Below are 22,887 nucleotides of genomic sequence, written 5' to 3'. Positions count from 1 at the left end.
GACCAGGCCTTAGGGTAGGTCCACACTACCTGCCCGATTCGGCGGGTAGAGATCGATCTTCTGGGATCGATTTATTGCATCTCATCTGGACGCGATAAATCAATCCCAGAAGCGCTCCCCCGTCGACTGCGGAACTCCTGCTCGCCGAGAGGAGGAAGCGCTGTCGACAGGGGAGCTTGCCTGCGCCGCATGGACCCACAGTAAGTAAACTTAGTTCGATCTAGGAAACGTCGGCTTCAGCTACACTATTTGTGTAGCTGAAGTTGCATTTCCTAGATCGATCCTCTGCCCCAGTGTGGACCAGCCCTTAGTGATGTTCTATCATAACTACTTTCTACTCGCTGTCTGAGGCAGGCAACTGTTGGAAATATTTTCTTCATAAGACCTCCTTTGCTAACATCTTGTTTAGTTAACTGGAGACTAGTCCAGCTGTTACCCTATTTTAATCTTTTCTATTATGCTAAAAAAGAGATTCTTGAAAAGTAAACTTTAGAGGAATCCAATTGACTATTGCCTGCTACTTTCTGTTAAACAATGACACTTAAAAACCTATACAGTTCAGATTTAGTTTAGGTTTGAGCTTGTGAACTGGAAATTTCAGGCACTTCAGAAGCCCAACTAGAAAGCAGAAGGGGACAGATTGTGCAATTGATTCATTGTTGTAATAGTGTGGTTTAAACACATGAGTAACTCATTTGCTATGTCAACATGTTTACATATCAAAAAAGCCTGTGTACTAGATGTTCCTTAACACTTTGTACCCACGTGTACTGTAAATGTTCCTCTCTGGGATGAAGAAACAATAAAATGATTTGGAGGAAATAGTATCTACTATGTTAATTGAAAATCAGATTTTGAGGAGCTCTGCAAAAGACCCATGTTAAAGTTGCCATGCTTTTCCTCAATTAATCCCATCCCCTTCAAACATATTTGCATATATTCTCCAGTTCATTAGAGCACAAAACTTTCATTTGTGCGCCTTCTGCTATTTCCCATTGTTTGAATTACTGTTTTGATCCAGGCACCACGTGGGATTCAAAAATAGCTTTTTCCATTTGTGCATTGCCACTTTTTTGTCCTACTTCCCCTCTCCCTCCCTCCCCCTTGTGTTATGATGGGGCAGTATGAGAATTTGCCCACTTTTGTAATGTGGCAAGCATTCCATGTCTATTCCATGTCTTCCTTTGTATTGCTGGTGGAAGACAATATTTGTTTAAAGATCTACTAGAAAGCTCTGTCTAAAACTGTGTAACTTGGTACTGAACAAATTGTACCCAGAAGAGCTAGATCAGACTTGCCTCCTAGCTAATGTAGGGAAGGCTGTCTTTCTAGCTATCAAGTAGAATTTCTTATAGAAATGTGGTATGTATGTATTATTTCCCTTTAATCTATAAGATAAGTGTGTTTGAGAATTACATTTAATTTAAAACATATTAGATGAACTAAAAAAAAATTTCCTTCTCCTAACACTTCACAAAATGTATGCAGAATTTTCACATTTTATGTGGGAGTGGGGCACGTAATCTCTATTAGTATTTTTTGTTAAACCTGATCATTTTAAATAGCTAACCCTTTCCTAATCTGACTGTTGGGACTAGGTCAATAGTTCTTGTGTAACAGGGCTTTTAAAAATATACATAGAATATTTTTATTCCAGAGAATATGGATCAGTTCAGGAAAGCATTCAAGCATGTACTCAGGTCCCACTGAAGTCAAAGTTTGGGTTGGATACACATCTTTAAAAAAACAAAAACAAAACAAAAACTCCAAACCTCCACTCATCCAGAATAAGCAGGAATTGAGTGCTTTCAACTTCTGCCTTATTTTAGCTTATGGTAGTGGTATACCTTCTTGGACTTTGTCTATGTGGGAGGGTTGCTTTTTTTTTTTTCTCTCCAGAATAAGTGTGAATTTAAGACAATATAATTTATACCAGTATAACTCCTCCACCCCCATGTGAACACTTATTTTAATACAAGTGGTGCTTTATATTTAGCATATGTTACTTAGCAAAGGGTTTAAACTAACCTGGAAAAAAAGCCACTCAGACTGCAATAAGAGTGTTAACACAGGAGTTTATATCTGTAGAACTGATAAAACTTTCAATGGTAGACAAGGCCTTGATATTAACTAAGTGTAACTGATCCAGCAATAAAGATGATCTCCTAATGAGGAAATGGGCATAGGGGAGTGGTATGGCTCTGGAGGGATGACATGTGGCTTTAGAAGTGAGCTATAAGTTCTAAATTTCATTGGCCACATCTACACTATAGGCTTTTATCAGAATAGTTATGTCAGCGGTGTTGAGAGGTGCGATCCCTTCCGTAACCAATATAACTGTGCTGACAGAAGCCACTGGTGATGCAATTATATCCACAAATGTTCACTTTCACAATTATAGCTCTTTCACTTCGGGCTAGTGGAATAAGGTACAGGTAAAAGCACAGCTTTACCAGAGGAGCTCTCCTAGCATTGATGCCATTTATATTGTCATAAAATACTGGTATTCCCATATTGGTAGAGTGTTCCTGGTATAGATGTGCCCTTAATGTAGATAAGGCCAGTGGGTGGATGGAAGAGGGGGAAGGAAATGTCATTGCTGTGGTAAATCTGAAATAGGACTATGCTTAATCAATACAGTGTGAAGATTTCTATAAAAGAATAGAGATTCTTTCCAGAGGAAAAAAACCCTGACACTGGCTTCCCCTCCCAAACAGAATCCAGGGTACATAAGATGTCCTTGACAGTTCCTTCTCTCCTTCTGGCACCTGTGATGTTCCACATACATTAAGTAAAAATAAATAAATAAAAATTGAGCACTCTCCTTACCTTTTCGTTGTTCTGTGCAGTGTCTCTTTTCTGTCAGCGTTTAGTGGGCAAGGGACCACGTCTAGGAAGTTTAAACTACTAACCAATAAAACATTATTTGACTTGGCATACATTAATTGTGAATTAAGGTGCTATAATTCTACTGAGGTTTGTTTGATTGGCATTGCATCACAGGAGTGAAATGAGTGTTATATATTCACCAAAACAGATTGTTAGTTGGCATTTGCTTTTTGGTTATGGCTCAACCTCAGATCCATGCTCTTCTGCTATCTGTTCTGTGATGTGTTACTGCTGTCCTCCGTCCCTGCCTTTCAGTGTCATTTGACCAGTGGCCACATTTTTACTGCCAGCAGAGCCCTTCCTACTCTGGTGCTTCTCCATCCAAGATGGACAGTGGGTTTTGCCACTCCAGTGTTTATGGATTAAATGATTCTGAGCTATATGTGCATGGACTGGTGCCGGTTCTTTTAAAACATTCCAGAACTGGGCATTCTTAGACCTATCGTGAGACTGTTCTTTAGCATCATTTGTCATACAAAGATGTGTGTTACCTGTTCCTTAGTGACAAAGTGGGAGAACAACATTCAGATAAGTAGAACTGTGTGGGATGGGAGTGGAAAGATGCAGAGCTCTGATTTCAGACTGTCATCTTACATAGATTAGTCGGTCTCAAATAAGTAAAATCAGGTCATCTAAGCAAAGCTTTGAAAGAAACAATATAGATCACACAAAGAACTAAGTGGTTTATAGCTTCTAGAAAGCATAAAGCAGATGGGTGTGTTAGAGACAGGAGGGAGAGGGGGAAGAAATTGGAAACTTACGTAAGGCTCTTGCTGCTAAAAAGCAGCAACTTGTTTGTTGAAGTTGTGAAATCCATAAATGTGAACATTGAACTCCTGGCAGAAGCTGCAGTGTTCTCTTCCATGATTCGGATATAACAATACCATGAGACTAATGATTGCTGTTGTTAGTATTGCCTCTGATGTTATACACTGAATTAAGGAAAGAAACAAGGTCAACTGCATTTATTTATTCAGCAGAAAAGATTTGTCAGTTAAGGTACTTGAAGGATTACAGGACTATTTTCAGTGGAGAGAGTGAAGATTAAGCATTTAATCTGTGCTGCCCTAGAAAACTGGCAGCAGGAGGTTGAGTGTGCTGGCTGACTTCCATGTGTTTCTTAAATCTATTCATTTATCAGTTTTATTTTGCCTAGTTTAGTATGATGCTTTCTTATTTCACTACCTGGAGAGGAAAAATAAATCTGTGATCTAAGACCAGAGTGTTTACATTGCAAAGTATAAATAATACATACAAATGTTGTATATTGTGACCAATGTCACTAGTCTTGTTCATACAGCCTGTCTTCAGAGAAGACTAATATGCAGGAGTGCAATTTGTTTTCAAGGCTTGTGTATTCACGGGCAAATTAGACCCCTATTCTGCAACGAGATCCCTGGATTTGGCAGCACTCAGGGATAGCAAAGTGGAAATTCTCCATTTTAAAATTTAAATTTATGTAAACCACTGCAGTAACCTTATTCATCTCTTAAATTCAGTACTTGCCACTCATAGGGTGAGCTGACACATTAAGAGAGTCTAGGTTTCAGCCTCACCTGCAACTAGTTTACATTTCAGTTCAGGACCACGTAATGGGAACATGACTAGCAGTCAGGCTTGCTGCAGGATATAAAAGAACTAGAGCTCAGGTTAAAAGTCCCATCGCCAGTGCTGTCCAGGTAAGGCAGACTAGTGCCTACCTGTTATGACACTGTGCTGCGCCCCGAAAGCTGCCAGCAACAGGTCCGGCTCCTAGGCAGGGAGGCCCCAGGGCTCCGCGTGTTGCCCCTACCCAGAGCACTGGCTCTGCACTCCCATTGGCTGGGAATCTGCTAATGGGAGCTGGGGGGCGGTGCCTGCAGGCAAGAGGTGCATGGAGCCGCTTGCATGCCTCCACCGAGGAGGTGGACCTGCTGCTGGCTGGGTCCAGGGTGCAGCATGGTCCGCGGTGCCAGGACAGGCAGGAAGCCTGCCTTAGCACCCTCACTGCGCCACTGACCAGGAGCTGCCTGAGCACTCCCCCATACTAGAGCCCCTTCCTGCACCCCAAATCCCTCAACCCCATCCCACAGCCTGCACCCCCAGCCCAGATCCCTGACCCTCTCCTGTACCCCAACCCCCTGCCCCAGCCCTGAGCCCCCCAAACCCAAAGTTCTCTCCTGCACCCAAAACCCCTCATCCCCAGCCCAGACCCCCCCTCCCACATCATGAACCCCTCATTCCCAGCTCAGCATTCACCACATAGCCCTCACCCCAACCCTCTGCCCCAGCCCTGAGACCCTCCCACACTCCAAATCCCTTATCCCCAGCTCCGTTGAGTAGCAGGCATCAGTTCTCTTCAACTGGGGTGCCAGAAAAAAAAAAAAAAAGTTTGAAAACCACTGCTTTATACTGAAGCTCTCCTTAGTTCTGAAGCAGAAGGCTAGGGGGAGCAAGTTTGCTTGGAGTGAAGTTTCAGCAGGAAAAGGCATAAGAACTCTGCAACTAGGATTGTGATCCGGAAGAATTGTGGTGTTTTGAATGTTGTTAATAAACCAGACTTCTAGAAGGGGGAGAACTATTATGTAAACACCACATTATGAAGTCTGGGGAAGAAGGGATACTAAGGCAGTAGCAGCATCTGAAGCCAGACAGTTCTTGATCTGCCATAAAAAAAAAATTTGACAAGACATAATGGCACAATAAATTGAGAGGCGGAGTGGAGAAACTGAAGATTGATAGCTGGGAAGGAAACCTTTAGGATTTTGGCAATTTTAGACAATTTGGGTTTGTAAAATTAGCATATTAGTGGGTGGTTTCTCCTAAAAACAGTCTGCCGTGTAACAGCTAGCAATATTGACTCTTAAATTGGTAGTGGGTTTCAAAAATTAGCACCCAGATCCATTGCTGTAGGCTGATTTAGACTTAATTAAGATGACTATCTTTTACAGAGGGTTCACATTTTCAAAGTTCTCTTGACTACCTAGAGGACTAGAAACCCCATATTATTTTAAAATGAGTCTGTATTCTAGAGCACAAGCCTTCCATCAAGGGCATCAAGGAGTACATGGCCCCAGTACACATTTATATTCCTTGAGATTTGGAGTCCCAGAACAATAGAGGATGACTCACAGAAGATTGCAAGTGAAAACAGAAGACTGACAGCTGGAGACTTGCACCAAACACCAGGAAGAGTAAGGTCTGTGTAACTAGGGACTCCCTACTAAGAAGGGCAGATAAGCGGCCCGTCTGTTCTTAGTAGGGAGTCCTCAATTACATAGAGGCCTATCACTAGAGTGGAGTTGGAGAACAGAAGCGTGTGCTGGTTGCCAGGAGCTAAGATACAGGTTGTAGACCTGAGTGAAGAGGATCCTATGGGAGCAGGAAAGAATCCACTGATTTGTTCTTCATGTTGGAACAAATAATGATGCATTCCAGCAAGAATCTATCAAGGGAAACTATGCCAGGCTGGGGAAGATGCTTAAAGAAATGGAAGCTCGGGTGATCTTCATTGGGATTCAACCTATCCCTAGAAGAAGAGAGTGAAGGGAAGACAAGATTATGATGATCAACAGATGGCTTAGGCAATGGTACGATGAAGGAGAGATTTGGGATGTTTGACCATTGAGAGGCATCCATGGACAGAGGAGCGTTCTTATGGGGTGGACTCCACCTGATTAGAAAGGGAAATAGACTTCTTGGATGGAGATTGGCACAACTGATTAAAAGAGCTTTAAGACTAGTAATTCTGGGAACACCGTTGAGAGATGCTCATGTAATCATCATTCCCGCTTCTAAATACTAGCGGGAGGAAAATCAAGTAAGAAGATACAGCAATGGAGAAAGGAACAGACATCCAAGAGAAAAGACCACTGACAGTAATGGTCAGGTAGGTGATATTGGCAGCAGAATGACTGTACCTAATCGAGCAAGGAATCGGGGGACGCCACACAGAAACAACTAAGATGTCCGTAGACCAACATAAAGAGTCTGGGTAATAAAATGGAGTCTGCCAGAATCAGATTTTGATATGAATAAAAACATCTTCAGTATTTTTTAATGAAAAAAATCCCACAATCACACAATTCCCAGCTGACTTCAATTTCCCAAATGTAAATTGGAGGACAAATGCTATTAATAGTGTTAGGCCCCAGATATTCCTGGATGTCATAGCTGACAGATTTATTCAAATAGTCACTGAACCAACAAGAGGTGATGCCATTTTAGATCTAGTATTGGCTAGTCACTAGGGCCACATAGAAGAAATGGTTGTAGAGGACAACCTTGGTTTGAGTGATCATGATCTAATTTGGTTTAAACTAAATGGAAGGATAAATAAAAATAAGTCTGCAAATAGGGTCCATGTCAAAAGGGCAGACCTGGAAGAATTAAGGGAAGTGGACTGGATTGAAGGATCTGAATGTGGAAGAAGCTTGGAATTACTTCAAGTCAAAGTTGCAGAAACTATCTGAAACCTGTACCCTAAGCAGGGGGGAAAAATTCATAGTGAAAGGTTGCAGACCAAGCTGGATGAGCAAACATCTCAAATGGGTTAAGAGAGAGCCTACAAGGAATGGAAGATGGGATGGATCTGCAAGGAAAGTTACCTCTTGGAGGTCAGAAAGCATAGAGGAAAAAGTGAGAACTGCCAAAAGCCACGCAGAATTGGATCTTGCAACAGTAAAGTTTCTTTAATCCTATAAACAGGGGTGGCCAAGCTTACTTACCCTCTGAGCTGAATATGACAGTTGTCAGAAGTTTGTGAGCTGGGGCTCAAGGCTTCAGCCCCGTGAGAGGCCTGCTCTTGTTGAAGCCCCAGCAGGTACACCCTGCAGGACTGAAGCTCTGAGAAGTCCCTAGCCCCACCACCCTGCTGCAGGGCAGAAGCCCCAAGCTCCCAGACCCCAGTCTGGTAGGTGGAGAATTGGGGGGGTGGGCAGAGAATGTGGGTGGCTCCACAAGTCACACTTTAACTGTAAAAGAGCTGTGGTTTGGCCACCTCTGCCATATAAATAAAAAGAAAACGAAAAAAGTGGGACTGTTAAGCACTGAGCATGGAGTGGCGATTAAATATAATCTAGGCCTGGTCCAACACTTACATGAATACTTTGCCTCTGTTTTTAATAAAGGTAATAAGGAACTTAAGGGTAGCTTCAGGGTGGCTAATAGGAATGGAAATATAGAAGTCTGAATTACTATATCTAAGGTAGAAGTCAAACTCAAAACAGCTTAATGGGACCAGGTCAGGGGGCCCAGATAATCGCCATCCAAGAATATTAAGTGAACTGGCACATGAAATTGCAAGACCATTAGCAAGGATTTTTAATGAATCTGACAACTTGGGGGCTGTTACCTCTGACTGGCAAATTGCTAATATAGTACCTATTTTTAAGAAGGGGGGGGGGGGGCAATGATCCAGGAAACTCCAAGCCCCTTAGCTTGACCTCAGTTGTATGCAAAGTCTTGGAATAAATTTTGAAAGAGAAAGTAGTTCAGAAAATAGAGGAAAAATTAGGATAAATTACAACATAGTTGATTGTGCCAGACCAACTTGATCTTTCTTTGTGAAGATAATCAATTTTTAGAAAAGGAAATGCAGTATATCCAATCTACCTGGATTTCAGTAAGGTATTTGATACAGTTCCACATGGGAAATTATTAAATTAAAGATGAGGATTAATATGAGAATTGAAAGGTGGGTAAGAAACTGGTTAAAGGGTAGGGTGACCAGATGTCCAATTTTTAAAGGGACAGTCCCATTTTTTGGGACTCTTATATAGGCACCTATTTAACGCCCCCATCCCATTTTTTTCATGGTTGCTATCTGGTAACCCTATTAAAGGGGAGACTACAATGGGTCATACTGAAAGGTGAATTGTCAGGCTGAAGGGAGGAGGAGTTCCTCAGGGAGCAGTCTTGGGACCCATCTTATTTAACATTTTAATTAATGACCTTGGTACAAAATGGGGGAATATTAATAAAGTTTGCAGATGACACAAAGTTGGGAGGTATTGCCAATATGGAGGAGGCCCAAGAAGATCTGGAGGACCTTGAAAACTGGAATATTAGAAATGTAATAGTGCAGAGTGCACTTAGAGTAACTACAATAATTTTTGCTATAAACTGGGAACATATCAGAAGTGACAGAAGAGGAGAAAGATCTGGATGTATTGGTTGATCACAGGATGACTGAGCCACCAATGTGGTGCGGCCATGAAAAAAGCTAATGCAGTCCTAGGATGCATCAGGCGAGGTATTTCCAGGAGAGAAAAGGAAGTGTTAATACCATTATACAGGGCACTAGTAAGACCTCATCTGGAATAGTGTATTCAATTCTAGTCTCCATATTTAAGAAAGATGAATTCAAATTGGACCAAGTGCAGAGAAGAGCTACTAGGATGATCACAGAAATGGAGAACCTATCTTATGAGAGAAGACTTAAGGAGCTTGGCTTGTTTAGCCTAGCCAAACAGAGGGTGACAAGAGATATGATTGCTCTCGAAATACACCAGGGATGAACGCTGGAGAGTCAGAGAAGTTATTTATGTTAAAGGTCAATGATGGCACAAGAACAAATGGATTTAAACTGGCCATCAACAAGTTTAGGCTTGAAATTAGATGAAGATTTCTAACAGTCAGAGGAGTGAAATTCTGGAATAACCTCCCAAGGGGAGTAGTGGGGGCAAAAAAACCTAACTCGTTTCAAGACTGAGCTTGCTAAGTTTATGGAAGCTGTGATGTGATGAGGTTGCCTATAATGACACATAGCTCATCTGGTGACTGCTAGCAGCAAATACCTCCAGTGGCCAGTGATGGGATGCTAGATGGGGAGGGTTCTGAGTTACTACAGAGAATTCTTTCCAAGGTATCTGGCTGGGGGGTAAGGGAGGGGTGTGTGTCTTGCCCACATGCTCAGGGTCTAATTGATAACCATATTTGGGGTCAAGAAGGAATCCCTTCCCTGTCCCCCAAGTCAGATTGGGAGAGGCCCTGGGTTTTTTGCCTCTCCCCACAGCATGGAGCATAAGTAACTTGTTAGTTTGAACTAGAGCAAAAGGTGGATTCTCTGTAACTTGAGGTCTTTAAATCCTGATTTGAGGACTTCAGTAACTTAGCCAGAGATTATGGTCCTAGTATAGGAGTGAGTGGATGAAGTTCAGTGGCTTGCAACATGCAGGAAGTCAGACTAGGTTATCACAATAATCCCTTCTGGCTTTAAACTTGCTCTCTTCTTATCAGAAAGGAAACATTACTCAGGGCTGGATAAACCCATGCACTTTAAGAGGGCATTTGCAAGGAATGGATTGCTCAAGGTATTGGTAGTGATACAGGGTGGGGGTGGGGGTGGGGGAAAAACCACCACACTTTTAGCTCACCAGTTCAGATACAATGCAGGGCAGTTAGTATGGTCATCAAGTATCATACAGCTCGGTCTGTGAAAAGAGTTGATGTTTTGAGGCCAGCCTCTCCACATGACAAATACTGTCATTGGCCAATATCTAGGCCACCACATTTTGTGACTGCATTGAACAAATGCTCCACTTCCTGCACATAAATTGCCTCGTGGTTATAGCCACATAAAGAAGAAAAGACACCATGACATCACCATGTGTGAGAATTCCAATCAGACATGGCACCATGGCAGTGGTCCATCCCATTCAAATCTGATCAATCTTGTTGGAAGTATTTGCGAAAACAACTTCCTCAAGCCATTAACCTCTGGGAACCAGTTGCAGTAAATGTGACTTTATGAATACAATAGTGGTGGTGGAGGAGGGGGAACCAATTACTCATCTGCACCACAATTTAAACATTTTCGTTATCGTATTTGTGATTAGTGAGAGTTGCAATGTGTCTTCTGCTAATGGCCCTGTAACCTTTCACTTAGGTGGAGAGGTCCATTCCAAAGCCTACTCTACTATGAAACTGACCTGATTTGCCCAGTTTTATGTTCTATAATTCCTTCTGGAATAAACTGCATCAGAAATGAAGGGAGAAATCTTTTGTATTACCACTGCACATGGCATATTATTACTGAGAATAAGGTAAAATATAAAGTTCCTTAGTATTCTAGCCTCTGATGTTCCTGGGTAGGAAGCTAGGAAAGTTTGAGATCTATTTATGACCTGTTCACTAAACCTTAATTATGAATGATGTACAGCTTCATCTAGCTGTTGATTCTGCCAGTTTCAGGTGAGTAAAGGTCCCTTCCTGGAGTGCCTGTATTCATGATTCATAGATTCATAGATTATAGGACTGGAAGGGACCTCGAGAGGTCATCGAGTCCAGTCCCCTGCCCGCATGGCAGGACCAAATACTGCCTAGACCATCCCTAATAGACATTTATCTAACCTACTCTTAAATATCTCCAGAGACGGAGATTCCACAACCTCCCTAGGCAATTTGTTCCAGTGTTTAACCACCCTGACAGTTAGGAACTTTTTCCTAATGTCCAATCTAGACCTCCCTTGCTGCAGTTTAAACCCATTGTTTCTGGTTCTATCCTTAGAGGCTAAGGTGAACAAGTTCTCTCCCTCCTCCTTATGACACCCTTTTATATACCTGAAAACTGCTATCATGTCCCCTCTCAGTCTTCTCTTTTCCAAACTAAACAAACCCAATTCTTTCAGCCTTCCTTCATAGGTCATGTTCTCAAGACCTTTAATCATTCTTGTTGCTCTTCTTTGGACCCTTTCCAGTTTCTCCACATCTTTTTTAAAATGCGGCGCCCAGAACTGGACACAATACTCCAGCTGAGGCCTAACCAGAGCAGAGTAGAGCGGAAGAATGACTTCTCGTGTCTTGCTCACAACACACCTGTTAATGCATCCCAGAATCATGTTTGCTTTTTTTGCAACAGCATCACACTGTTGACTCATATTTAGCTTGTGGTCCACTATAACCCCTAGATCCCTTTCTGCCGTACTCCTTCCTAGACAGTCTTTTCCCATTCTGTATGTGTGAAATTGATTTTTCCTTCCTAAGTGGAGCACTTTGCATTTGTCTTTGTTAAACTTCATCCTGTTTAACTCAGACCATTTCTCCAATTTGTCCAGATCATTTTGAATTATGACCCTGTCCTCCAAAGTAGTTGCAATCCCTCCCAGTTTGGTATCATCCGCAAACTTAATAAGCGTACTTTCTATGCCAATATCTAAGTCGTTGATGAAGATATTGAACAGAGCCGGTCCCAAAACAGACCCCTGCGGTACCCCACTCGTTACGCCTTTCCAGCAGGATTGGGAACCATTAATAACAACTCTCTGAGTACGATTATCCAGCCAGTTATGCACCCACCTTATAGTAGCCCCATCTAATTTGTATTTGCCTAGTTTATCGATAAGAATATCATGCGAGACCGTATCAAATGCCTTACTAAAGTCTAGGTATACCACATCCACCGCTTCACCCTTATCCACAAGGCTCGTTATCCTATCAAAGAAAGCTATCAGATTGGTTTGACATGATTTGTTCTTCACAAATCCATGCTGGCTATTCCCTATCACCTTACCACCTTCCAAGTGTTGGCAGATGATTTCCTTAATTACTTGCTCCATTATCTTCCCTGGCACAGAAGTTAAACTAACTGGTCTGTAGTTACCTGTGTTGTTTTTATTTCCCTTTTTATAGATGGGCACTATATTTGCCCTTTTCCAGTCTTCTGGAATCTCTCCCGTCTCCCATGACTTTCCAAAGATAATAGCTAGAGGCTCAGATACCTCCTCTATTAGCTCCTTGAGTATTCTAGGATGCATTTCATCAGGCCCGGGTGACTTGCAGGCATCTAACTTTTCTAAGTGATGTTTAACTTGTTCTTTTTTTATTTTATCCGCTAAACCTACCCCCTTCCCATTAGCATTCACTATGTTAAGCATTGCTTCAGACTTCTCGGTGAAGACCGAAACAAAGAAGTCATTAAGCATCTCTGCCATTTCCAAGTTTCCTGTTACTGTTTCTCCCTCTTCACTAAGCAGTGGGCCTACCCTGTCTTTGGTCTTCCTCTTGCTTCTAATGTATTGATAAAAAGTCTTCTTGTTTCCTTTTATTCCCGTAGCTAGTTTGAGCTCATTTTGTGCCTTTGCCTTTCTAATCTTGCCCCTGCATTCCTGTGTTGTTTGCCTATATTCATCCTTTGTAATCTGTCCTAGTTTCCATTTTTTATATGACTCCTTTTTATTTTTTAGATCGTGCAAGATCTCGTGGTTAAGCCAAGGTGGTCTTTTGCCACATTTTCTATCTTTCCTAACCAGCGGAATAGCTTGCTTTTGGGCCCTTAATAGTGTCCCTTTGTAAAACTGCCAACTCTCCTCAGTTGTTTTTCCCCTCAGTCTTGATTCCCATGGGACCTTACCTATCATGCATACATAACTGCCCCAGAAAGCACATGGGGTTTGAAAATCCACAACATTCTCCCTCTGTAGGATGGAAAATGTTTGGAATCTTATGAAGATTTAGGCAATGGTTTATCCTGTGATAGTGGCATTTACTTTGTTTAAATAACTTATACTGTATTAGTATTGTAGGACTAAAGCAAGAAAAGAATAATTTCCTAAAACTAAATCTTTCATGTTAAGAGATTAGTGGGGTGCAACTATTCACAAAGGCAACCTATAAGGGAAGAGGAAAAATGGAAGTGAATGTATAATGTCAGCATTACTCAAGTCTGCTCCTTTTTGGAAAATATTTTGATCTGTAGACTTAAATTCTCCCTAAATATTTTGCTAGATTAATACCTCATTTACTACTGTCTCTTCCCTTAGTTTGTTCTAAAACTGTTAACTGCTCATTTCTACACCAAGTCAAACAAGGCCGTTGAGTTAAAACAATTAACATTTGTTCCTGTATAACATTTTATGCTATAACATTTTCTTTTCAATCAGGTGAAAATGAAATCCTTGAAACTCTACACAATATTGCAAACAAGAACAAAATCTGGAGGTCCTACATTGGCATGGGTTATTACAACTGCTCAGTACCTCAGGCCATTGTGCGGAATTTGTTGGAGAATGCAGGATGGTAATGTATATCATTTCCAGATTACAAGCATAGAAATACTTCATATATATATTATTTTTATAAGTGTGATTCATAGACAAAGATATACAACACTGCTGTTTGCCAAGACATTCCCATTCTTGATACAGGTGAGGTGCTGGTCAGATTGAAACTTGATTAAGGGAATCAAAAAAATAGTCATCCTGGCTTTAGCAGGAGTTTAATCCATAATGTAGTAGTAGAAAGGTAGTGTAACTTATTTTTTCATGAACAGAGCATCTCCTTAGTTTGAAAGATCTGGTGCCTAATGCAGAGTATTAGCTAAACAGGTGGCATTAAAGAAATATGGTTACTTGAGTCAAGATGAATGTTGAGAGTGGAAAGTTCACACTTCTTGTTCACTTAACCCATACTTTGGCATGAACAGAAACATTCATAAGTTCAATTACTTTGAGAAATTGATAAAGCAAGACCCCAGATTAAAATAATTTTATGTTCTGCCCAAAATTTAAGCTTTGAGGTTCAAAATACCTATTCTCACTGGCATCTGCAGTTCCTGATGGATATATCTGACTCATGAGAAACAATGATGGTTTTGTACTGACTGGAAGGAAGTAGAAAGCTGCAGAAATCTTTAGCCCATGAGATTTCTCTAACTCAGTCTTTCAAACCAAGAAGCTTAGATGTCTTGAATACAGAGTCAGAATTTGGGTGCTTCTCTTTGTTTAGCAGTTACTGAAGTAGAATAAATTAAGTTTACCCACTGTTAAGAATTTTTAGATGTACTGAGTGTCTCATTCAGTGTATTCTCAGAGCTCATGCAACAGCAGTGCTCCTATCTGAAAAGCTTTAGAGTACTGTCAGTCAAACTAGTACTTGACTTATTTTTCCAAGAATCTGAAGAGGATAAATTTCCTTTAGTTACTTCTTGGAATATCTGTATACCATGTGCTTCACTATGACGACAGTCATGGCCCTTTACCTCTTTAAAGACATTTCCTGATGAAGGCAGCATGGTCAAAATGTTAAATATTCCCCAACCACAAATTTGGACAGGATATTTAAAATTCAAAATTAAAATATGGAAAAAGCTAGAGCATTAATGTGCCAATGCCAACTGTAATTGTTGCCTCCATATCTCCACGCACTCTGCACAAAGACTGAAGACCATCCAATATTCTGACTCACCATCCTTATTCACATCTGAAATCCCTTATTCCTAGATCAGTGGTCCCCAAACTTTTCAGGATTGCACCCCCTCCTTACCCCATCTGTGACCCCTGCCCCTGGAGCTGGGAGCAGGGTCGTGCCTTGGGGGTGAGGGACGCAGCCAGGGGTAAGATGGCAAGAGCTGGGGCTGGAAGCAAAGCTGAAGGTCTGGGTGTGGAGCTGTGGGGGCAGGGCTGGGTGGAGGGCTGGGAGTGGAGTGGCACTGGCTCTGGCTGGCACTCCCTCTCCACCCCCCTGTGGGGGCTGGCCTGGGCCCCATCATGCTCCCTGGATTTTCCTCTGCATCCCTCTAGGGGGGCACACCACCCACAGTTTGGGGACCTCTGCCATAAATATTCTCTCCTCCTTTCTGTACAGAAGTGAAGACCTCAACTTAGTCTTCACCGCCAAATCAACTTCGTCTTACATAAAAGACAAGTTTTTTAAAAAAAAGTAGAGAAGACAGTGCTTCCGATTTAAAAAAAAAAAAAAAAAAATTAAGTAGAATATAAGCACAGCTAAACTAGTTGCTGTAAAAAGCATTGGTAACTAAGTTCTAAGCTTGATTTGTGGAGTGTTTGTTAAGGACTGTGAAACCATTATGTTCGTTCTCAGCCAGCTGAGATCCCTTTCTGGGATACTAAAAACTGGCTGGCTGAGAATGAACATAAGGTTTTAACCCTGCTTAATCATTGTTCCACACCACTAAAACATCTGTGCCAGGCTGGGGTCTCTTTGCTTTACTTAAACATCAGGTATCTCTGTCCTCCCCCACATTGCACCTTTTTGGTATGGTTATATACTACATCTAACACAAGGCTAGATTTGTCTTGTCCTAGTCATCATCCTGCATCATTTGCAACCTAAATATTTCAGTACAGAGCTGGTGTGCAAATATTAAAAGTGGATAGAAACTCTCCAATGAAATGCAAAGAAAGTCAGACAGCAAGTGGATTCATAGATTAGATTCCAAGTCCAGAAGGGACCATTGTGATCATCTAGTCTGAGTGCTTGTATAAACTCAGGCCATAGAAGTTTGCCAGGATAATTTCTACATCTTAGCAAAACATTCAATTTTTATTTTAGAAAGTAACCAGTGATGGAGAATCCACCACGACCCTTGCTAAAATTTCCAGTGGTTAATTACCCTCACTGTCAAAAAATCTATATCTTTTTTCCAGTCTGAGTTTGTCTGTCTTCATCTTCCAGCCATTGGATTGTGTTATACCTTTCCCAGCTAGACTGAAGAGCCTATTAAATATTTGTTTCCCATGTAGAGGCTTAAACTGTAATCAAGTCACCCTTGCATAAAGGTAAACTTAAAAAAAAAAAAAGTTTTGGTAAAACAGTTAAGGAAAACATTTTTGGAATGCCCTTTTTTTAAAAAGCACATCTTAGCACACAAAAGCTTAAGCTTTTGAGTCCTAGGATGATGATTTATGCTGGAGTGCAAAAAGCCATTATAAATCTCTGCAAAATTTATGGTTTTAAGAAATCAAACTTCTCTAGCAAGTCTTGAATTTTAAATGCTAGGTGTTGAAATACTGCAACCCCATGTTTATAGTCTAGTATTTCCCATGAGGCTGTGCTTACCTTTTCTGCTTTATGCATCATGACATAGCTCTTTCCTTCCCAACTTCCGATATCCCAATACAGAAGATTGGCACACTTCAGGATGATTTTTTTTTTTTTTAATATTGAAATATAGCATGGCCCTGGAAAGTGGGTTAGGGTAGAAAGGAATTGTTCACTTGACATGCATACATCTCAGTTTGAGACATATGGCCAATGCAGAGTCTTCTGTTAAAAGAACTGGGTGTGGCACTGAGAGGAAGTGAGGGGGAAGGGATTAGGGGTTTTCATTTAGCAGAGAGTGTTTTTCAGATGGGAATATTGTGTTTTTTAGCAGATTTGCTAGAGAATAGTCTTCCAGGGAAGTTAGAGCTTCTAGGAAAATAAGCATCTCTGTAGGAGTCTCAAAACAAGCTGATTTATCCAGACAATGGTGAACAACAACTTTGTTTCACGATGAAAGACTAAACAGCTTAAATATTTTTAAATGAAAAATTGTCAAAACAAGGTTACGCATTCGTTCTTATAAATGCCTGAAGTTTGAACACAAATAGCGGCTGTTTGAGTTAGTTTCAAGAAAAGTACTTGTTTTTGAAGTCTGAAATATGTAATGATTTCTGTACTCTAAAAGTCACCTTGATCAATCTGCTTCAAAAATTAAACTTAAAAAAAAAAAAAAAAAAAAAAAACACACCCCCACCCCCATTTGAGACAAGATGAGAATTCAGTTGAAAAGGAGGCTTACTTTTTTAGGATGGGGAGGGGACAGTCAAAGTTAGTAAGCAATGAGAGTTTTAAGATTGTAATCTCCAATCCATTCTAAATGATGGATTTTTTTCTACCAGGCAACTCCATTAGGCAAAAACTTGTTCAATTTTTTTCAGGCTTGACACTATATCAATTACTTGATTTCCTTTTTCTCCAGTTACATAGGAATTGTATATAGTTACAGGCTACTTGCAAGTTCTAATGACACTGTCATTCTTAACACATTTAATAGTGAAAGTGTGGGGGTTAGGTTTCATTTTATCATTGAGAGGACATTCTGTTTTGTGGTATTAGCATAGCTAGCTCTTGAGATCTGGAGACAGAACCAAGTGGCCTGCTATTTTTAAAACCCATTTAGTCTTTGTGTAAAACAGATTTATAGCAGCTCATCTCTCTAAAATCCTTATAAGACTTTCTGGTGGGTCACTGCAAAATATTGGCCGTTTTATAAAGCATTGGCTAATCAGTATTTTTACTTTAAAAAAAAAGTTTCTATTCTCTGGGTATTCAACATTACCTGCCTCAAAACCCTGTAGTATGGTGTAAACTGCACAGCAGAGCAGGACTGCGTAAACACTGCACATTTATGAGCACATGATTCCTGGTAGTCTTCACATTATCATTGCGTTGAACTGTTTCCCTAGAAACAGAGCTAATTAATTCCCGTGACGTGACATGAATGTAAACTAATCAAAGACTACAAAATATTTGGTTTCGTAAATAAGATTACAACAAGTCTAGAATCAGGGGGTAGCCGTGTTAGTCTGTATCTACAAAAACAACAAGGAGTCTGGTGGCACCTTAAAGACCAGATTTATTTGGGCATAAGCTTTTGTGGGTAACCACCTCACTTTGTTCACTCTATTCATCCGAAGAAGTGAGGTTGTTACCCACGAAAGCTTATGCCCAAATACTAATCTGTTGGTCTTTAAGGTGCCGCCAGACTCCTTGTTGTTTTTGAAAAAGCCTAGACTTAATCGTATTCATCTTAGTGTTAGTATTTAGAGTAATATTCATTGTCTCTATCACAATGTTAGAGACTGAGTCGTTTGACTTTTGTGCACTTTGGCTACAAAATTGCAGTTTATAAGAATAAGGCTCATTTAAAAAAAGTATATATGAGGTTGAAGGCAGCAAGAGTGCATGCTCAGGAAAAACACAAGCAAAAGGGTAAAATTTTCAAAGGGCCTTAGTCTCATTGAGACAACTGAAATTTGGCTCTACAGTCACTTTAGGTACTCTTGAAACCCAGTATGTTATCACAATTAATGGGATTCTATGCTGAGTATACTTGAGTAACTTGTTTAAAGCAAGTTCAGTGTTTTTTTTTGGGGGGGGGGGGGGGACGACGACAATGCTCTTTTCATGAGCTCTGTATGTTGATGGGTGCTGTGCTTAGTGCATGGCAACACTAGGTTATGGATGTGCAGTAAAAATCCCTGTGGTTTAGTTTACATGGGTTGGGAAGGCACCGTTAATGAGGCCAAGATGTGGTTCAACCAAGTGGGGATCCTTAATAGAGCTTCAGATGGACCCATAAAAATATTTCAGGACTAGTGTATTTTTAAGCACCGAAAGAAAAAAAAAAATATATATATATATATAGTATGCAACCATATAATTAAAGACTGTATCAAGCATATGCATAAGGGGGAAGAATGAAGGTTACACCAGTAAACTTAAATCTGGCATTTCTGAACATTTGAGTGTTTAACTCTGCAACCTTAAAGTTCAACATAATTGTGTCTGTAATACTTAAAATATTCTGCATGTGTGTTTATCAGACAGACATTCATTGTGTCTTCTTTATGCCTTAATTTATGTAGACAAATATTGCTGTCTATATTACATATAACACTTATTGCCACAATCTTGATTTTATTTAATAGTGAACATGATACTCAAAATGAAAAAAAGCCAGATAATTCAAAAAATTTAAATACTGGAAGTCTTGGCTTTCTATTATAAAGAAGATTATCTCTCACCTTGTGTCACATGAAGATATTGGTCACAAATCCTGGTAGGAGTGGTGGGGTTCTGGTAACTTTAATATCCTCATTTTTAAAGGTGCTGTGACTTTTTACCCGTTAAGATTTCAAAATGAATGCTCTGTATCCCTGGGAATCCATACATCGTAGCGGTAGAAAGTGTATATTTCTAGCCCTGGTGGCACATGAGATTGGATTCTCAAGTTTCAAGGTCCCTTGAAAAGTTAATATAAACCAGCAGGGAAGAAAACAATTAGCACTGATCCATGACTGGAAATAGTAATTCTTGGGCACATAATGTTCAGTGATACAGGCTAGAAAAAGCAAGACTATAGAAAGTCTATTCTTTGACAGTCTTCCTAAGGCTTGCTGTATTCTCAAGAATCAGACTTCATATAAACCTTCAAGTGAGGGCAGGGGACTGGACCAGATGACTCCTTGAATCATAGGACTGGAAAGGACCTTGAGAGATCATACAGATACTGGGTAAATCAGCTTAACTGCTGTTTCATTAACCATTTGGAAACAAATTACAGTAGCACTAAATGAAAACTCTAGATAAGTTCTTAGACCTTGTAAACAACATTCATAAGTATATACATAACTATTAAAATCTTTCAAAAATACAATAAATTGTTCAGTACTTTTAGAAAATAGAGTTGTGTGTCTTTGTGGAATCTGCCATTTCATCAGTACTTCCCAGCAGAGATCTAGTTTGAGGCAAAGTAGAACCAAAAGAGTTGGCTTTGGAAGCAATAAAAATTATTTTCAGAAGGGTAATAAGGACTCTAATTCATTAACAAAAATAAAATATGCCTGTCTTTGAAACATTCTGATTTCCACTACTTTCTAAGCCAGTTCTTTTGGTCAGTAGCCCAAGCTTTGACCAGGAAACCCATGTTTTCAGCCAATGTCTGCCTGCCCTGCTTAAGGGATAGTTACTGCTATTTCACAATTCTTTTAAGCTTGTTTCTTGCGAGACATGCGTAGGGTATGTCTGCACAGCAAAGAAAAAAGCACAGGGCGGGAGGGTCCCAGAGCCTGGGTGTCTATAGGGCAGTGAAATAGTCCTGCAGTGCGAGCCCCATAAGCTCGAGTTGCCTGGCACAGGCCACCCGTGGGTTTTTCTTTGCTATGTTGACATACCCTTAGAGTGCACCTTCAGAACTTTCAACAACATCTTAGAGCTTATAGTCATACAGATGAACAAGTCTAAGCACAGTGACAGAAAAAGAAGCATAGAGAAGCAGACAAATCCATACTCATTACACTTACTACTTCTAGTTTTAACTTAAGACTTTTGCATTTTTTTCTTTAAGAGAAAGTACTGAACTTTCATATCTCCAGACAGCTCTAGAATATACTGGCTTGTTTAAGTTTAAAAAAAAAAAATAAAAAAAAAAAAAAAAATCTCCTTGCCACTCGGAGTGCTTCCTTTAAATCACAGCCAGACTGCTGAAATTAGTTTGGAAATGTTAACTTGTAGAAACTCCCTTTGATCAGAAAAGACAGTGAGTGAGGGCCATATGTTTTCCTCCAATTTATTTGCACAGGACCCTGTTTGTGTTCCTTGTCATTATGCTAACCATTCCTTTTAATTTGATTTATTGTAGTTGCTATTATGCAAATATACTACTGTCAAAGTTCCTTTAGTAGGAACCCAATTTTATCTACGACAAAATTGCTGTATAAAAACTTCAAATATTTGCCTTGTTAATACAAAACAGATTTCAGGGAAATTCCTACGAATCAGATTCCCTGGATCTCAAAAAAAGCCACTTTATTTGAACTAATGATTTGAAGTTAGAATTGTTAAAGTCCAGAATTTTGGCAGTGTCTGTGGCCATATTCCAGGGTGAACTAGCTTTCAGAATGAACTTTGTTTTAACAAACTCCTTTGTGTTTAGCGTAGAATAAGTGGTTATACAACATACAGAACTGTTGAACTTCTGTACTAACATGGAGGTCCACACTTCCTTGACTTCTGCGAAGTGTGTGTATGTATATGTATATGTATATATATAAACTTTGTCTCCTTAGCAGAACTAATTAAAACTGTTTTGTTGTAAGTATTTTTGCAATTCAAAGTCAGAACATGGATATCACTAAGCTGTATTAGTGATTATGTCCAGTTCTGCAGTATTGTCTGTCACATGCATCAAACCTTATTTTAAGCCATACCAGCAGGGAGCAGAATTGGGAAGCCCTAAGATGATAAATTCCTTACTGAGAAACTTCAACACAGGTTGTATGTACAACAGGGCAAATGTCTCGAATATGAAAATTACTACCAGACATCATTCCAAATGGGAAAATGTTTACTTGAAAACATTTGCTTTCTGTTGTGTGTTGGGATACTGAAAAATACCTTCAGCTTCCTTGACATCTGTTTAGAGCTGCATATTCTGAACCTTTCATTGTAACTTTGATCTCTTCCCATTTGTCTCTGCTTCAATGTATTAAAGTATCCTATGGAAATAAGAGAATGGTTACTTTTCAATATAACCGTGGTTTCTTTTGTATAGTGTTTTTCCTGTTCATGAAACACTAGATTACTGTGAGGGGTAAACAATGGTATCTAGAACTTTCCCGCCCCTCCATCTCAATCAGGCTATAAGGAAAACCAAACAACTGCTTAAAGTCCCCCTACCCTTCCCAACTCAATTTTTTCCTCATGGTTGCTTTTAAATAGGTTTCCATCAGAGTTCAGTTTTGATAAATACTCTGAAAAGGTTTTTAAATTGTGAATCTGTTTAACTCCTTTTTGAGTTCCTGAAGAAGGGAAACTTAGTTTAGCACTACAGACTTTTTCCAGAATTTTAATTTAGAAGGGAGAAGCTGTATCTTTTTCTGGTGCATTGTGTGGTTTATTTTTGGTGCTTTCAGAGACTATTGCATTTTTGACCGCAGATGCGATCAGAGTCCTCAGCAGTGTTGCATCCTTGTTCAGAGAAGAATCTTAATCTCTCTCAGTGCATACAGATTTTGAACTGCAAAAGAAATACAGGAGTATCTCAAATTCTGGATTGTACAACTTCAAACATAAATAGTATTAAAACTACTGAATTGATTTCCCTCTATCCGGACTTGATTTATTTGTGGATCTCATTGAGACTTCAAGATCAAACCAATTCTGAAGGTTACATACTATGATGTAACTTACTTTATGTAAGGCTATTTGAGATTCCAGTCAGTTGTGTTTCTCCCCCATCATAATTTATTGTACCTGACAAATTTTGATTTTTCAAGAGACTATATTTTAAGGGTTTACCATTCAGGCTGAGCTTGTAGACTTAACTCTAGTTGACTTTTCAACCCTTATTTTGCATTAAAACACTAGAGTTTTTTTGAGTGGGATTTCTTCCATTAAAAAGGAAGACAGACAATTGCCCGTGAATTGGTAAATTCCTTGATGTGAAACTGAATGAGCTGGATACCAGCTGCCTCAATGAGCGGTTTATTACAGAGCCAACACCCCAGTATTCTG

General features: G+C 40.0%; 1 protein-coding gene and 1 long non-coding RNA gene across 4 annotated transcripts in view; one reads left to right on the top strand and one right to left on the bottom strand.

Moving 5' to 3' along the window:
* The window catches only part of GLDC (glycine decarboxylase), a 68,784-nt gene that overhangs the window by 3,825 nt on the left and 42,072 nt on the right, over positions 1-22,887 (top strand). For 2 of the 3 annotated variants that reach the window (XM_054031513.1, XM_054031514.1), the window contains one exon: positions 13,749-13,884. In XM_054031513.1, coding sequence (XP_053887488.1) covers positions 13,749-13,884 — 136 coding nt within the window. Of the gene's footprint in view, positions 1-10,776; positions 10,914-13,748; positions 13,885-22,887 lie in introns of those variants that run through there. The other variant, XM_054031515.1, reaches the window with a different exon arrangement.
* LOC128838953 (uncharacterized) lies at positions 876-21,531 on the bottom strand. The gene is made up of 3 exons (XR_008445331.1): positions 19,398-21,531; positions 3,651-3,821; positions 876-2,907 (listed from the first exon to the last, which is right to left on the bottom strand). It is a non-coding gene; the product is annotated as an uncharacterized LOC128838953 (long non-coding RNA).

Source organism: Malaclemys terrapin, chromosome 6, assembly GCF_027887155.1.
Source record: "Malaclemys terrapin pileata isolate rMalTer1 chromosome 6, rMalTer1.hap1, whole genome shotgun sequence".
NCBI lineage: Eukaryota > Metazoa > Chordata > Testudines > Emydidae > Malaclemys > Malaclemys terrapin.
Note: the sequence above shows the minus strand (reverse complement) of the source record. Positions and strands in the feature narration are given on the sequence as shown.